This window comes from Rhodamnia argentea, chromosome 2, assembly GCF_020921035.1.
Source record: "Rhodamnia argentea isolate NSW1041297 chromosome 2, ASM2092103v1, whole genome shotgun sequence".
Classification (NCBI taxonomy): Eukaryota; Viridiplantae; Streptophyta; class Magnoliopsida; order Myrtales; family Myrtaceae; genus Rhodamnia; species Rhodamnia argentea.
The window spans coordinates 32,705,355-32,717,939 of NC_063151.1; the positions used below are offsets into that span (position 1 = coordinate 32,705,355).

Consider the following 12,585-nt stretch of genomic DNA (forward strand, 5'->3'; position numbering starts at 1 on the left):
TGAAAATCTTAATGTTAGGCGATCTAAATCCGGGTAATATACACTTCGCTATCTTGTTTGTGTACTCCATCCTGGTCCATATATTATAGCATTCTCAAGTGTGCATCAATCGGGCTTAATTTGTCAATGTGATTCAGTCACGAGTTTACCGTCCAAGCCCCTCCTCCCATCAATGCCCGGCCTCGTCCGGCTGCCTGGCTCGTGATCACACTTGAGGCCCCCGATCAACGGGTGTGATGGACTCGATTCTGCTCGAGCCGAGGTAAGAAGCTGCTACAAAACGTGGGACGCGTGCCTGAGGAAGCAGGCTCCCCGACCCCGGAGGATTCTCCGGTGGGGAAGAGGAATCCCACTATTCAAAAATGGAAAAGGCACCAACCATTTTCGTTCTTTTCCGTTTTGTCGCCATCGCTTCTGGGGACGCGACCTAACTAAATAGCCCAGAACGGTCGGTCAATCTTAATGTGAGCTTCACTCATCTACCTGCAGACGGCGTTGAAGAGACGAGAAGACCGTGAAGTTCTGCATTAACTCTCGCTGTTAAAAACTGGTGGAGGGGAGAGCAATTACGGAAGTCGTGGGCATTGCTCAAAATCATCGCGGGGGGACCGACAGATAAAAAAAGAAAACCTGGGAATTGATTGTGACGCCTTCCTGCTCGTCGCCGACTACCGGAAGCGCCGACGGATGAGGATGGGCAGCAGATTGTGGTTGTTGTTGGAGTCGGCGGGGCTGATCCTGCTGCTGGGTTGCTGCGTTCTCTCCCCCTCCGCTCATGCCGAAGTCCATTACTACGACTTCATAGTAAGTTCTCGCATTGAAAACGCACGTTGTCCTGGTTTCGCACCCGCGTCGTGACAATGTCTCCCCTTCCTGAACAGAAACTTCTTGTCCCTCGCACGTTTTCGCTTTCTTCTGGCGGACAAGTACTTGGGTTACGTTATGTTATGTTACGCTCTTTCCATTTCGTCTGAACTTTCTGGTAACGATCTCCTGCTGCCGCATAAAAAGTAATAGGAGCTCCGAAACTCCTCCTAAATCCCCGGATACATTACAAACTCGACATCGAAGCGGCACGCACGGAGTGTTGTCATTAAACTCTTTCTTTCTGGGCTTGATCGCAGCTAAAAGAGACCAACTTCACAAGGCTGTGCAGCTCCAAGAGCATGTTGACCGTGAACGATAGCTTGCCCGGGCCGGCGATTCGAGTTCGCAAAGGCGACACCGTCTACGTCAACGTCCACAATCACGGCGACTACGGAGTCACCATTCACTGGTATGGTACCTCTCTCTCTCTCTCTTTCTGAGCATTCTTTCAAATGAAGGTGAAGTTATATGTCATGCGTTTTTCCACACCCGGACGCGTCTACGTCCTTTCGTAGCCAGATCGAGGTCCATCTCGTGAATACGAGACCCGCCAAACAATAAGGACAAGATACTGTACGGATGGATCCACGCGAACCCACCCGAAACAGTAAAAGTAGGAGCAACATGTAAATATCTTTAGCCTAAGTGGCTTTGGGAAAATAAAAATAGTATTTGGTAAAAAATGTTTTGAAATATAACTTTGGATTAAGTAATGTTCGGGACCCAAAAAAAAAATTACAAAGGGTTTTTGGCTTCATATTTTTTTTCTTTTTCTTTTTTATTCATTCCTCCTTTTTCCAAACGAAATCAAAACCCTTCGCCGGCCAAGTCTGGCACCGACGGCCATAGCACGAGGCCGCCTGAGGTCGGCGAACTAGGCGGCCTTCGCCGGCCCCACCAATTGAAGAAGAAGATGAACAGCAACAATCTAGGGTTCCACTTTTCAAAGGGAGATAAAAGTGGATTTTTAGTAAGGTTTTGAGGGCAAAATAAATAACTAACTAATTTTCAATGATGGGCCTTCAACACCGATTTTTCAGCCTTTCCAAGGCTGGCATTTGACCAAATGCCCCTTAAAAATGCTTGCTAAACACCCCGGCAGTTTCTTAAGGGGCTTTAAAGGCCCATAACTCCTTGGGAAATATGAACCAAACGCACTATAAGAGCTCACAAAATCAAATATCGTCGCGAATTGGAACACGTGTCAAGTACGGAGTGGTTTGGGCTGGGGGGAGAGTTCTACGTTAGTCAATTTAAAAACAGATAAAAGGTGTTGCTCGGCCATTATCCTTTTTTTTTTTTTTTTTTTGGGGTGTGTGTCGAAGGTTGGCCGTTGTCTCGCCGGTCAATTTTCTTCCTCCTCTTGCTGAAGGTTAGCTGCAATTTTACTCGCAAGACTCTGGCTGTCCAACTGAGGACGTCACAAAAGCAGAGCTGCTCCGCAATAAATATTGTTTTGTACTGTAAGAAGCTCTGCCATCTAACCAACACCAACCATGTTAACGAAGAAAATAATACAAAACGTCAACTCAGACTTCCGTCCCCTGAAAGGAGACGGATCTGATTAAAAGACTAATTATGACAAATTTTTAGAAATTAAATGACCCAAATTTTTTTTTTTTAGAGCTAGAGCAACGGACTAACACAAGTTTTAAGTCTTCCACTATGTTCAAACTAGTATATTTAGGGATAACTGCAGTGCAAATACCAAAACTTGTCAACAAGTCCTAACGCTTATTGTCTCGTGCATTTAAACCCTAAAACTTATAACTGCCGTTTCGAGTCTTTCTATTAATGGCAGGAATGACATCAAGTGCATCTGAGTTGAAAGTGAGAATTTCGGTGAACGAAATGAAAGTTACAGTGATTAAGTACATTACATGACAAGTTTTAAGACTTGCATTCTAGTTATCCTAAATTAGTGTCTTGGGTACTTGTTAAGTGCATCACGAACATAATATCCCCTGTATTTGTGTTTGGTTGCTTGAATCAGATACCTAAATCTTACAAACAAAGTTCCATAATTGGTGGTGGCAATTGGTTGTGTCTCCTCGGGAAGAGAAAGGATCTTGAAAATTATTTCGATTTGCAAAAGGAAAAACAAAATGAGTTGAGGGCTTTGAGTTAAAGAGTCGCGAGTTTTGGAAAATATCTCGATTTGTTGTGAAAATTGCAGGCACGGCGTAAAGCAGCCAAGAAATCCATGGTCAGATGGTCCAGAATACGTAACACAGTGCCCGATCGAACCCGGGACGAACTTTACTTATGAGGTCATATTTTCGAAAGAAGAGGGCACGCTTTGGTGGCATGCGCACAGCGACTGGACCAGAGCCGGAGTTCATGGGGCCATTGTCATATACCCTAAGGAGGGCACAACTTACCCTTTTGAGGAACCTGATGGTGAAGAAGTGGTAGTACTGGGTCAGTGATCATCATAACCTCCTTGTTCAGTCTTTTCTGATCAGAAAGATTTGTTTCTCGTCTGTTTTTATCTGTTGCTACTTCATGAATCATAAGTTTCAATTTGAAGTTTCAGGGACGGATTCAAAAGAATTAAGTGAGTATCTGTTATGGTTTCTTTCATACTGTTAATATGGTTGGGGTCTAGGACAAGGACAACATAATGTTTCGCGGACAAGAAAGAGAAGAAAAGCATAGTGAAACAGCTATGAAGTTTCAGGAGTTGCTTGCATCGCTCTTGTCGCTTTTATTCGTTCACATTTCGTGCATCTCTGTTCATTCTGAACTTGCTCCACAAGGAGGCTGGGACATGTATACTGTGTTTTCTTCTGTCAAACATGAAAAGATGTGAAATTTCAGGATCACATACTTCCTTTCCTTCTGTCACTCCTCCTTGTTTTCTCTTGCTCCACGGTGATTGCATATTCATTTTGTTGGTCTCTCCGTATGATTGCCTAAATTCTATGTTACTTGCCTATCCATAGGGTCTTGGTACACCGGAGATGTGAACAAGGAAGTTGAGGAGGACCTGAATGCAGGTTCAGACACTCCTCGCTCGGATGCATATGTTATCAACGGCCAACCGGGAGACTTTTGCGAATGTTCTAAAGGTAATCCACCGCTACATGAGACAGACAGAAAACAATTGCGCAACTCGTTTGCAGAACTAACTGACGATGGTTGCTAAGTCGGAGTTCATTCACTTGGTTTGATGTGCATTTGACCTATTCGGGGAATGTAAAATCAGCGGAATTCGCTCAACTAGAGAAATGAACCCGACTGATCTTGTGTTACAATGCTAAGAGAACATATGACGGACTGTTGCATTGGCGTTTCCTGGCTAAAATGTTCTTTAGGTCTTGCCATTTACAAAGCTTTTGATTGCAGATTTCACCTACCGCTGGTCGGTCGATTATGGGAAAAGGTACCTCCTTCGTCTGGTCAATGCGGTGATGAATGCAGAGATGTTCTTTGCCATCGGACAACATAATTTCACCGTCATCGGGATGGATGGGGCCTACATAAAACCAGTTGTCACGAGTTTTGTGATGATTGCCCCAGGGCAAACCATGGATATACTAGTCACTGCGAACCAATCTCTTGGTCAATACTACATGGCAACTAGACAGTACGACAGTGTTAAGCCAGACGTCACGGATTATGACAAAGTGAATGCCACCGCGATTCTTCAGTATGCCGGCAACTACACCGAGACATCAGCTCCTTTCTTTCCCGACACACTGCCGATCTATTATGACTATAAATCTGCAATAAACTTCATGAGTCACATCAGGAGCTTAGCAAATGAAGAATACCCTGTTGACGTCCCCAGAAATATAACTACGTACATGTACATCACGGCTTCCATGGGCGAAGTTGAGTTTGTCAATGGTTCGAACACGAGAACTGGCCTTGCATCAAGCTTAAACAATGTTAGTTGGGTAAACCCATCGACCGATGTGCTAATGGCTTACTACAGGTATTCGTCAATCATTCCTGTGTACATTTTGTTGATGAGCTTGTTCAATTTTTGGAACTACAATTTTAGGACAGGAATGTTAAACGACAGAAATATTCATGCACGGTATCAAATTTATTGTGATCATCGTTGGACTCAGACTCACAGATGAATGTCCACAACAGGAACATGAGCGGTTATTTCACAACAGATTTTCCAGATTGGCCGGAAAAGTTTTTCAACTTTACCGCAGACGACGTGGCGGATGATTATGAGGTGGCACTACAAGGAACCAAAGTCAAGATGCTAAATTACAATGAAGAAGTGGAGATTGTTTTCCAAGGAACCAATATTATGGATGCATCGGAGGATCACCCGATGCATTTGCACGGGTATGCCTTTTATGTCGTCGGAGCCGGTTATGGGAACTTTGACAACGAGACGGACCCCGAGGGTTACAATCTGGTCGATCCACCGGAAGTGAATACCGTCTCGCTGCCTAAAAAAGGATGGGCAGCCATCAGATTCCGAGCCAGCAATCCAGGTACTTGCCTTTGCGCTTCGGTCATGCAGTTACTATTACCTAGTCATTTAGGAGTAACCCATTTTAACACCAACTTCTGTCTTGTTTTGCTGGACGAATCTCGGTTGAAATGAATCTTTGTTTTACGCGGTTCTGTCTTTGATATCTGCTTCCTAATACCAGGAGTATGGCTATGGCACTGTCATCTGGATCGACACTACAGTTGGGGAATGACCACCGTGTTCATTGTGAAGAACGGCGGGACGCCTGAGACTAGCATCAGGGAACCCCCTCCCTACATGCCCCCCTGTAAAGATTCTTCACTTCGATTGCGAAAATCGGACGCTACTTCATCTGTCGAATTGGATAAATCAGATGTATGAACCAACCAGCATATGGTCTTCCATATATATATATTTTTAACACTCCTGATTAGTAGATCACATTAGAGTGCCGTTGCTGTAGTCATGCGGAAAGTAGAGTTCAGGCCTGGAATTTTCAGCTTTATACTGCCCAACTAAGAGGCCTTCTCTTTCGCCTGATGAGTGCGAGATGTGCTGGAGTGACGCTATCAGGACAATAATGGCAATACTTTGTCCATCAGATGCGTCCCTTGATTCATTTGTTTGATATGAAAAGCCATTCAGGACACTATCCGTTCCTTCAAATCCTTTGTTTTCCAATTCCATCAGATGCGTCCCTTGATTCATTTGTTTGATATGAAAAGCCATTCTTGGTCCATCCCAGGTTCAAAACTTGGCTCATGATTATTTCCAAAGAAACCAGGCCCAGACAACGTGGTCAGAACCGACCCATTTCGGAGCAACTCCGGCGCTGGTTTCGAGCAGGTAGATTGATCGCTCAGGGTTAAGAATGAGCAGAAGAGTGTACGTCCCTGTTCTTACAGAAAGGGACCGTGTCGTCTCAAGGAGTTCATCTGGGGAGGATCCTTGCCGATTGCACGGTGCTCCTACCGCTTTAAATCTCTTTGGCGAAAACAGATAATCACTCAAGCAGGATTTGGCAACCATATTCAATACGTCAATAGTAGACATTCCCGTTCAAAGATGCTTGTGTAAAGAATATTTTACACCGTCTGTGTTTTTATAATGAATCATCACTGTGCAAACGCTGTAGAATAACACAGCACGAAAACTTTCCAGCAAGAAATGGAATCTTTTGGCTCCGCCTGCGACCAAACCATCTTCAACATGGAATTCCACAAGTACTTCACTCGACACTCATTGTTGCGCCTTTTCATGCCGAAGTTCTCTCATACCTGTTTTCTGCCCTAGCATTTCCAATCGAATCACCTCAATCCTCAGGAGAAAATAGCCAAAAAAGCACTCATTGAATATATTGAACATACCATGCAAGCTAGTTAGCTAAATCTCAACTATGCTGAGATCTACTACCCAAAAGGAGACAGAAAGCATGAAAACTCAATAGTAATGATATTAAGATAATCATGTTCTTCCATATTACATTGGACAAATATGGTATGACAAAGCAATTATTAATGGTATGGTAGAAATCACAGTTTCCATCTTTCTGCTGTGCTTTCATGCTAAAAAACTATTGGAGGAATAAACAAAGTTTTGTTTGCGTCTGAATAATCCGTGCATCATGCTCATCATGTTTTCCTTTTAGCAATCAAAACTATGGTATAGTAGTTGAAGGCAAACTACATCATGGATGCCTGCATGATCAGCATGAACCTTAATTAACAGTATGAATCAAGAGAGAAACCAAGCATGGAGAGTTAGGAGTGCCAATGCTGGAAAACCAAAAGGCAATTCTGGTTGTTCAACCCATATGATATGACCAGAGCCCGAGGTAAAGGGATCCCAATATAGCTCAAGTTACTTGAACATTTTTGTTTTTGGCCAAAGTACGTTTCTCATGACTCCTTCTTGAAAGTTGAAAAGAAGCTGTGTTCTCCTATAATACCAAAGAAAAGTTTCCCGGAAGCTTTTTCCCAAAGATTTGGAGATATCAAAAAGATATCAATGGCAATCCTTTCTGGAGAATCATATCTTGGGACAGAAGAAATGCAATTCTCTACTAGCATTGACAAAACTGAAATCTAAACTCGGAGACAATTTGACATACCTATAACCGCTGTTAAACAAGACGAAGTAGAGTGGATCCAGGGAAGAAAGCTGGAAGAGTTCTCGCACTATGTAGGCACATGTACTAATACTGCACAAAACATTAAACAAAGTCTGTGACTTGCTGTAAAAAGGTTTATTTGACATCTTATGAATTGAAAACACAGTAGACAACTAGAGCATTCTAGACGATTTCCAAATGGTCCATTATAAACAATGAGCACTCGTATGTCCGATTGCAAGAAAACAAGGGACTATGATCATGATGAGTGACGGGTGCCATTTTCAGGTTTTTGGCATATTGCCCAAGGTCTCCCTAACAAGGTCCAAGCAGGATGTCCATGCAAGCACCAAGAGACTGAATGGCATGCTTATGTTCTCAAAATCCCCCTTCCAATTCAATTTTTCATGTGGAAACATATCGACAATATCATACACAACTTGCATTAGACTAAGCATTGGCCAAGAAGATCATATCACAGATTAAACAAAGCCTCCGAGAGTTCATTATGTCGAGTAGAGGCTGTTGCTTGCCCTATGTGATGCAAGAGGGAAGAATAAAGTAGGACTTTGAAGCTTAGGTGTGGATACAGGATCAATGGCCAACAGTAGAAGTCCGGAAAATGTAGGTAGATGGTCTTTGTCATTGATCATCAGTTTATAAACGATGAGTGATCATCAGCACATAAACGTTAAATAAAAACAATCAAATACCACCACATAATATGATCAATAATCATCCAATAACTTTAAAGTCCTCTGTAATGCTCAACCGGTCAATTCGATGTTACAGACAATGCTCACAGCTGTAACAGAAACTTGGGTAATATGGATACATTACCTGCCAGAGCATATCAAGAGAAAGATCCACACAAATGCACTAAGCCAACTTGATTCCTTATAAGCAACCCAAACCTGTAAGACCATGAGATGTAAATAGACATGAGTTATGCAGGGCAAAACAAGACAATTGTCTCATCACCAATCAGTAGCCATCAAACAAGAACTCCTATTTGTGGGTGTCTAAAACCAAAGGTGCTGCTCTCAGATCTAATAGGCATGATCGCAGCAATGGTTCCATAAGCTTATGAAGCATGAACTCTGAAGTTGATTATCCATTAACTAAGATGTTGCATAGCCTCTGCTCGTTGCTAATTGAACCATCTGATATCACTTCATAATCCTTCTATCCATTTCTACCACACACAGAGTCCTGTTTATGCACGTCCTCTGTTCTATCCGATGAGTCAAAAAATTGTATGCACCAAAGTTAGCCAACAGAAGCATTAGAGACATACAGAAAGAGCAACAACGTTGATGTAGAAGTCAATTAGCGTCGCTGTCATCCACCTGCAAATTGATAGCACCATTCAGTACATTCACAGAGGACAGAGACTAATATGCTTACATGTTAAGACACTGACTAAGATGCAAATGAAAAAAGTATGCCCCCCCTCCTAATTTAAAATGAAAAGTACAGTCCTCCCATGGGGACTCACTTAAATTGCATGATCTCATGATAGAAGGATAAAACTTCAGAAAGCAAAAGCATAGAAACCTTCATACTTAAAGCGTCAATTTAATATCCCAAGGGAGTATATGGCTCTCGTTAATCGAGAGAAGCTCCTATTGAGAATTATACTATTTGGCCAACGCAGGGCATGGCATACCACTAGACAAAAAGAGAAGCAGGGAACGTATTGGCAAGGGTCATAGGTGCATCTTAAAATCAGCAACTCTTCCTACACACAACTCACATATCTAGTGCTAAAGCCCAACAATTATTTCCATGAACATTGGTTTTCTTAAGATTCAAACCAGCATCCAAGATATGTTGCTTCCCTCTAAAGATCCAGATGATTTACGCACTGTAGATACAAGGGGAAAAAATGCCGGCTCCTAGCAGATGAATGAGTAAGAGAACTAATGCAACAAAAGGTACTTAAACCAAAAACTGCCAAGTCCCTAATCAGTTTTCAAGACACATGAATAGAAAGCTAAGCAGAGGCATTTGTTATAATCCTAGCTGTACTCCTTATAGTGCACCATGACCAAATAAAAAAACAACCTATCCTCATAACTTCTCCAACATAACGCCAAGTGTTAGGAAACCAAATGACAAAGACCCATTGAAGACAAAGCAATTAACTTACGGAGTCAAAAGTTCTTTCCGGAAAGGACTACCATTGGTGAAGATAGTGTAGAGAAGAGTCACCAGCATCAAACCACCCAAAGCAATGAAAGTGATTCTAGCAATTATAACAGGAAAATGCTGCTTCTTCTGTTCCATGCCATCCCTGAAGAAAGAAATTGCTCAAATAAAAAGCTATTCCAGCATCCAAAATCATAATCGGAAATGACAGAATTAGCACATTTAAACTTTCCATTTGCTGTTCAGCACAAGAAAGAGACTGCAGCTTAAAATTGAAAGCATAAGTTTGGAGTGGTTGGGCACGTTAGTAACCCTTTTTCAAAATTGAATCACATAAACAACATCTAAAAGACTCTAAGATTTATAGCTCCAGAGCAGAAAATTGTTCCTTTGCCATGATCTGGCGAAACCATGAGCTCATAATGTCTCCGTAAAGTACTTTATAGGTGCTACTCCAAAATACAGTAGAAACAACAATGACATACTCATACATAAAATGCCGTGTAAACATACTTGCTCGAGTGCCGCAGCAGAACATGGTAGATGGGATCTTGTGAAGATTCTTGAGGTGAGAGTTTGAGAAATTGCAAAAGAATGTAGAAGCACGTTGTGACACTGAGAAAAGAATCGCATCATAATGCACATAAATGTCAGCTGAGAAATCAAATGAAAGCACTTTGCCCTTTAAAACAACTCAAAGCGGCTTTTGTGTAGCTCGCACCTACAAAATAAGAAGCAGAATTCCTGTCGAGAGAACTTAAGTCATACCTGCCCAGGCAGATAAGAAGCACTGTCCAAAGTAAAGCACTGAAAAAGTTTGATTCCTTGTACCAAACCCAAGCCTGAAGACATATTAAGTGTAAGCATGCACCGTAAATTCACAGAACTTCATCCAAAAAAAGCTTCAACAACAGATGAAATACATCATCTTCTACTTGTTCAACACTATACTTTGAATCCCCCCTTCAAAAAGGAACGTTGGGCATTGACATGAAAGCAGATTGAATGCGTGCAATCGCCAGTTCCTTTTAAGGCATTATCGAAATGTCACCTTTCAGCTTCACGTGATTTTGAGTCAATTTTCCAACATATATAAACTCAGGGTCTGTTTGCTCTGGTGAAAAGCTGCTACTTGTCAGTTAAAACTGGAAAGAACTATCGCCAAACACATCAGGTACCATGTTTTAGTTTTTTTTTTTTTAATTCCTAGAAGCAGAAAATTTGATAAATGTGAGAGGAAACTGCATTACCTGAACATTACTGCACTTACGTAGTTGTAGCTATGTAATTAACCACATGCAGCATTCTTACATGGTGTTATAGTTGAGATGGTTTTCAAACTTATCCATTGATGAAGTTGAGTAAAGAGGAGTAATCTGTAATAGCGAGAAGATAAAATTTGTCCATACCGCAAGCGGAACAACATTTATATAGTAGTCAACCAACGTTGCTGCCATCCACCTGCAATGTAGTCAGAAAAAATTTATCAATAATCCATGTTTTGTGTTTGTATGATGTACTAAAGAAAATTTTTGCATGATAAAGTGACCAATAATTCGAGTTGTGACCAACATATACAAGAACTAAACATTTGTCCAGACGAACCATCTAAAAGTCATTCTCTCCAGGATAAACCCAAGATATCTGTCTCTAGTAATATCAATATAGAACAGCCTGTTCCGACCACAAGTCCCGCATGAGACAGATTCGCAAAAGTGGTCCGGTTCGACAAGTCCCTGCACTTGCCCGCTTCACGAAAGGTGACCTCCTAAAGATTCATATCACATTGGTAGGATCATCTCAAATTACACAAATGCTGGGCAAGACAAAAAGGGGGATTGGATCATCTCAGACAAATTGTTAGCTGAACAGTTTCATACGTTCATTTCTGTCTCCCACGCGTATCACGGAAAGATGACAGAGAAATAAGGTTCTTCATTCAATATGCGTTTGGGTTCAGTAGACTAGAGGACCAACTCTCCTAGTCCCGGAAACAACATAAGAGCAAAGTCGGCTTTTTTTTTTCCCTCGTCCTCCAAGATGAAGTAAGGACTGGTAAATGAGGTTGGCGTCGAATTAGACGTGCAAATCTTTTCCATGTTCCGAAATGCATTCATAACAAAGGCACCATAAACACTACGAGAGAGAGAGAGAGAGAGAGAGAGAGAGAGGGAGCTACGGAGTGAGGAGGTCGGAGCGGAAAGGGAGGCCATCGACGGCGATGGTGTAGATGAGAGTGGCCACCATGAAGCAACCCAACACCAGGAAGAGAGCTTTCAGAGCCGTCACGACCGCCGACCCCGCCATTTTGCTTAGTTTGTCGTTCTTGCTCCGACGAATCTTCACTTGCAAGTGACACGAACAGAGGAATCAGAAACGCAGGGAGAGAGCCGTAATCGCAATGGCTGTACCAGAATTTTCCAAGACAGGGAACTACATATATAGATAGCGCTAGTCGGAAGCCCGTCTTAAACTGGGTACTACCAAACTCTCCTTTCTAGAGAGAGAGAGAGAGAGAGAGAGTTGATGGCCTCTGTTGGTTATGGAAGTCCAGAAGAGAGACCGACGATGTGGGCAGACTGAGTCCACGTCACCCATTTTCTTTTTGACCCGATTCGCAAGTTTCCGGATTGCTCCACCTTGCGTAAACCACTGTCAAATCGATGCTGTGACTCAGCATCGTATCTCATCCGACCAAATTAGCCGGGCGGCGGTCGCAGAGACACCGGAGGATGGACCGTGCGCGGCGGCGGCGGCGCCCGCGATCAGAATTGAGATTGGTTGTGTGCGCGCTAGTCATGACCAAAAGCAGAGACCGCATCTCGTAGAGCAGGTCGATTTACACCTTATTTTGAAAAAAAAAACTTAAACCAGCTTTCATTTATTTCACTAAAACCGAATAATTTCAAAAATATTTTTCTGAAAATATCATTTATATCACATAAAATTATTAGTCGATAAATAATGTTTTGATTATCGATAACAATCTACATCTAAATACTTTTATAAACAA

At 42.2% G+C, this 12,585-nt stretch overlaps 2 protein-coding genes across 4 annotated transcripts; one reads left to right on the top strand and one right to left on the bottom strand.

Annotated features, from left to right (window-relative positions):
* Positions 1–610: 610 nt before the first annotated feature.
* Positions 611–5,700, top strand: LOC115726534 (putative laccase-9). The gene is made up of 7 exons (XM_030656484.2): positions 611–804; positions 1,125–1,276; positions 3,044–3,288; positions 3,813–3,938; positions 4,216–4,807; positions 4,972–5,330; positions 5,493–5,700. The coding sequence occupies exons 1-7, from the start codon at positions 688–690 to the stop codon at positions 5,690–5,692; spliced, it is 1,791 nt and encodes a 596-aa protein (XP_030512344.1). The 5' UTR covers positions 611–687; the 3' UTR covers positions 5,693–5,700.
* Positions 5,701–6,329: 629 nt separating this feature from the next.
* On the bottom strand, positions 6,330–12,364 carry LOC115727279. 3 transcript variants are annotated; one of them, XM_030657689.2, is made up of 9 exons: positions 11,752–12,362; positions 10,982–11,033; positions 10,341–10,414; positions 10,086–10,187; positions 9,574–9,717; positions 8,719–8,770; positions 8,262–8,335; positions 7,422–7,511; positions 6,330–6,595 (listed from the first exon to the last, which is right to left on the bottom strand). In XM_030657689.2, the coding sequence occupies exons 1-9, from the start codon at positions 11,877–11,879 to the stop codon at positions 6,583–6,585; spliced, it is 729 nt and encodes a 242-aa protein (XP_030513549.1). In that variant the 5' UTR covers positions 11,880–12,362; the 3' UTR covers positions 6,330–6,582. The 3 variants fall into 3 exon arrangements, with proteins under 3 accessions (XP_030513549.1, XP_030513424.1, XP_030513347.1); XM_030657564.2 differs by having other exon boundaries at positions 6,330–6,600; XM_030657487.2 differs by lacking the exon at positions 6,330–6,595 and having other exon boundaries at positions 6,745–7,511; positions 11,752–12,364.
* Positions 12,365–12,585: the final 221 nt, after the last annotated feature.

What these genes read in the sequence shown, in the direction of transcription:
- LOC115726534 (XM_030656484.2), top strand. Translation starts at nt 688, where the DNA reads ATGAGGATGGGCAGCAGATTGTGGTTGTTGTTGGAGTCGGCGGGGCTG. An exon ending in TGAAGAAGTGGTAGTACTGG is followed by an intron (nt 3,289 to 3,812) that starts GTCAGTGATCAT and finishes GCCTATCCATAG; the next exon opens with GGTCTTGGTACACCGGAGAT. An exon ending in CTTTTGCGAATGTTCTAAAG is followed by an intron (nt 3,939 to 4,215) that starts GTAATCCACCGC and finishes TTTTGATTGCAG; the next exon opens with ATTTCACCTACCGCTGGTCG.
- LOC115727279 (XM_030657487.2), bottom strand. Translation starts at nt 11,879, where the DNA reads ATGGCGGGGTCGGCGGTCGTGACGGCTCTGAAAGCTCTCTTCCTGGTG. An exon ending in TCAACGTTGTTGCTCTTTCT is followed by an intron (nt 8,336 to 8,718) that starts GTATGTCTCTAA and finishes ATGGTCTTACAG; the next exon opens with GTTTGGGTTGCTTATAAGGA. An exon ending in CTCTTGATATGCTCTGGCAG is followed by an intron (nt 7,512 to 8,261) that starts GTAATGTATCCA and finishes TGTTTTGTGCAG; the next exon opens with TATTAGTACATGTGCCTACA.